The 3,893-nt window shown below is 35.7% G+C and overlaps 1 protein-coding gene across 1 annotated transcript; it reads left to right on the top strand.

The window, feature by feature from the left end:
• The first annotated feature begins 750 nt into the window (after positions 1–750).
• On the top strand, positions 751–1,209 carry LOC111914437 (uncharacterized). Its single transcript, XM_023910179.1, has one exon. It carries the CDS (start codon positions 751–753, stop codon positions 1,207–1,209), a length of 459 nt encoding a protein of 152 aa, XP_023765947.1.
• Positions 1,210–3,893: the final 2,684 nt, after the last annotated feature.

Genomic DNA, 3,893 nt, shown 5'->3' with positions numbered 1-3,893 from the left:
TAATTGGTATTTGTTAATGCCATCAAAAATAATTATAGGTACAAGCGTACGTTCATCAAATATTGTAGGCCGACCCTAATAATTGATGGTGGTTACCTAAAGGGTGAATTCAAGGGTACGATGTTGCTCGCAGTGACAATGGACGGTCAAAACTAAATCATGCATGTCGCTCATGCCATATGCAAAAGTGAATGTACGGAGACATGGTCCTGGTTCCTTCAAAAACTACGCGAATGTATAGGCAACATGGAAGACCTTACATTCATATCTGATAGGGCTCCATCCATAGCGGCGTCAATTGCAAATATACTTCCTCAGGCTCATCATGGAATATGCGGTATCCATTTGTATTTCAACATCTCAGCAAAATTTGGAAGCAGCGATACAATACACGCATTATTTTGGGACACATGCAAAGCCTATACTATTAAAAAAATCCGATAATGGGATGAAAAAAATTAAAAAGGTAAATGCTCGCGTATGGGAATACCTACAAAACATCAATCCAGAAAGATGGTCTAGGGCAAATTTTCTTGGGAATCAGTATTTTCTTATGACATCAAATAGTGCAAAGTCGATAAATTCAATGTCAAGATTTGCAAGAAAGATGCCAATATTGATGTTGATTGAGTATTTCCGTGCAACAATGCAATAATGGAGTTTTCAGAAACGTAATGTTGCAGGTACTAATATTTTATATATAATAGTACTTGAAATGTTATTTTACTACTTATATGATATTACGAAATTATGTCTATTTTTTTAGTTGAAGCAAAAACAACACTCACCCCATGGGCTGAAACGATTATAGAAGCAAATAAGAATGTTTGTAATAATTGGATGGTGTATCCTATCTCAAATAGTATATTTGAAGTGAAAAGCTCTACTCACAAAAGTTTCATTGTTGATTTACAACAACGAACATGTACATGTAGGCGGTGGCAAATAGATGGCTTACCTTGTGGCCATCTCATAAAAGTGCTCACAATGAACCGTTACGAAGATTGTTTGGAATTTGCTTTAAACGCATACTTTACAGAGACACTGAGGAAAACTTACGAGGAGTATGTGAACCCGTTACCAAGTCCATATGAGTGGGAGATTCCCGATGATTTGATGATTGTGAAGCCACTCATAATGGAGAGACGTCAGCCGGGTAGACCAAGAAACACTGGCCGTATTCCATCGCAATGTGAGCGTCCCATATGAAAAGAATGTTCTACATGCGGTCATTTTGGACACACGAGGAATGATTGTACTGTAGGGGATCGGGGAGTGGATCTGGGGGTAGGAAAAAATCGACACAAAAGGGAATAATGACTAATGAAACCGCATCCGGAAGTGGGTCACAGAATGAAAGTGTGTACCCTAGTTTTGATTTCAATAGCACATTTGTTTTAAATTGTTCTTAAATTAATGTACGAAAGTAATGAATTCCAGTATTTGTAATTTTTTTTGCTTGTATTAAACTGCACTTCTGACATTATTAATTAAATCTAATACCCCACTTATTAACTTTATTCCATGAAAAATAAAACGCAAACATAAAACATTATAGAAAACGAGATACATCAGTAGCAAACATTATATAAGACATTTCACATATAAGAGTCTTCTACATGAAATATTTGTTATTTTTAACTAGAATCCATGCATCCTCATACTCGAAGTCACTTCCCCCGTGCTCCAAAATGTAATGATCTTTAACCAATTCTAAAATATCTTCGTCATTGTTTGGATAACGATACTTATTTTTAAGATGATGATACCATCGATTGAACCATGTGATTTTTTCCTTTAAATCCATCAACTTACCAACAATATCTTCTTGTGTTCGGTGTTTTCCTTCTCCCAACGAGAGGTTGAACATAACTATTATGTGGGTCCATTCATCACCTTCAAAGCAATCAGGGTTAACCATGGTTGTTACATCCTCGTAAAAGTTCATCCAACATCGTGTTACCACCATTACCTCTCTTATCGTCCATGGATGTGGAGTATTGGACGGAGCAGCTGCATAGGAAGAAGTTGTTTGATTGGAGGCCATTTTTTAAATTTGTTTGTTAGTTTGCTTTAATTTTATAGGAGTACTTAAATAAGAAAAAAGAATGATAAACAATTAGGTGGATTCCTATAAGTACTGTTTGAAACTACATTATGCAGGCTATGAAGCAGTAGCCAAAGTCTATAAAACCATAGTTAAATAATTGTCAAAGAGTAGTCCAATTGTCAGATACCTTACATGAAGATACTGTTTGAAATAACAAATCTATTGTTGGAAATGACAATACATTATGCAGGCTACAAAGTAGTAGTCAAACTCTATAAAAACGTAGTCAAAGAGTAGTCCAATTGTCAGATACCTTACACGGAGATACTGTTTGAAACGAAAAATTATTGTTGGAAAAGGCAATACATTATGCAGTGTACAAAGCAGTAGTCAAAGTCTATGAAACCGTAGTAAAAAAATGTCAAAGAGTAGTCCAATTGTCACATACCTTACACGGAGATACTATTTGAAATGACAAATCTATTGTTCGAAAGGACAATACATTATGGACCGTGCCTTTATAGTTCCTACATACATATGTGTCCGCATGTGGTAAGCCCCTTACATCCACAACCTTAGGCACACTAAGTAATTGATAATTGTCTCTTATAACTGATTCAAAATGAGTTTCTCTGACAGTGAGCAGGAAGAAAACTTTAATAACTTGCCTGTTTACCTTCATAACCTAAGGCAAATCAACCCGCATACTCACACTCACATCAAAACGGATTTGATGGATCGTTTCCAATCTTGTTTTCTGGCTATTAGATGGGTGGTATATTTGTTTTCCAAATTTCTGTTGTTTCTTTACATTTGATATTGTTTGTACATTTAAACTAATTGGTTTGGACTCTTAAAAAATACAGGTCCATGCTTTCATAAATTTTTTCTTTCCAGTAATCTTCATTGGTAGTGTACATCATCGAGGGAACTACCTAAAAACAATGTTTGTAGCGGTTGCTAAAGACGGGAACAAACTGACTTTCCCTATTGCATTTGGTATGGTGGTTGAAAATAATTTGGTAAGTTGTAGCTGGTTCCTAATGAGGTTAAAAGAAAGTGTCGGACAGGGTAGGGAAGTACCGTTCATATCCAATATGGACGATGTCGTTAGTTCTTGCGTAGATAATGTTTTCACTAATTCTTATCATGGTTACACTTTTAAGAGTTTCAACAAATATTTACGCACAAGAGTAGGCTCTGGAAGATCATTGGAAACTTTGTTCTGGATAACATCAAAATCCTACACTATGTCTATTTTTGAACAAAATGTTTTTAGGCTAAGCCATGATGCTTGTGACGTGCTTACGAATATCGGTCATCCGAAATAGGAAAGAGCCTATTTCCCTATCATTCGTTGGAATGTACTCAACATGGAAGTTCCTCAATATTTTTCAGTATAATCGCTTAATCAACGTAATGTACTGATAATAATGGTTATCGAGGGATTCGTGAGTACATGCAAAATACTTTTTTTGACTCAAGTATAATGGCAGGTAAATTTTTAGGTGCAATATAAAAGTACTAAATAACTAGTACAATAACCTTTTATAACCATATTTATTTTTCAGGGAGTTTGACTACTGTACTAACACCGTGTGCTCAAATGGTGCTTCAAAGAAGGATGCAAAAGTCTGTTGGTTGGCAAGCAACACAAACCCCCAACAGATCTCGTCTTCCTTGCTGACATATGTTTATCTAGTTTTTGATTTTAAAACAACTTGTGTTTTAGACCTTAACGATCATACTTGTTCATGTGGCAAATGGCACAGTCTCGATATAACATGTTGTCATGTTATCACAGCAGCACGTCATTCAAACATGCATGAATTAGTTGATGCGG

Source organism: Lactuca sativa, chromosome 3 (assembly GCF_002870075.4).
Source record: "Lactuca sativa cultivar Salinas chromosome 3, Lsat_Salinas_v11, whole genome shotgun sequence".
In the NCBI taxonomy this organism is placed as follows: domain Eukaryota; kingdom Viridiplantae; phylum Streptophyta; class Magnoliopsida; order Asterales; family Asteraceae; genus Lactuca; species Lactuca sativa.
Note: the sequence above shows the minus strand (reverse complement) of the source record. Positions and strands in the feature narration are given on the sequence as shown.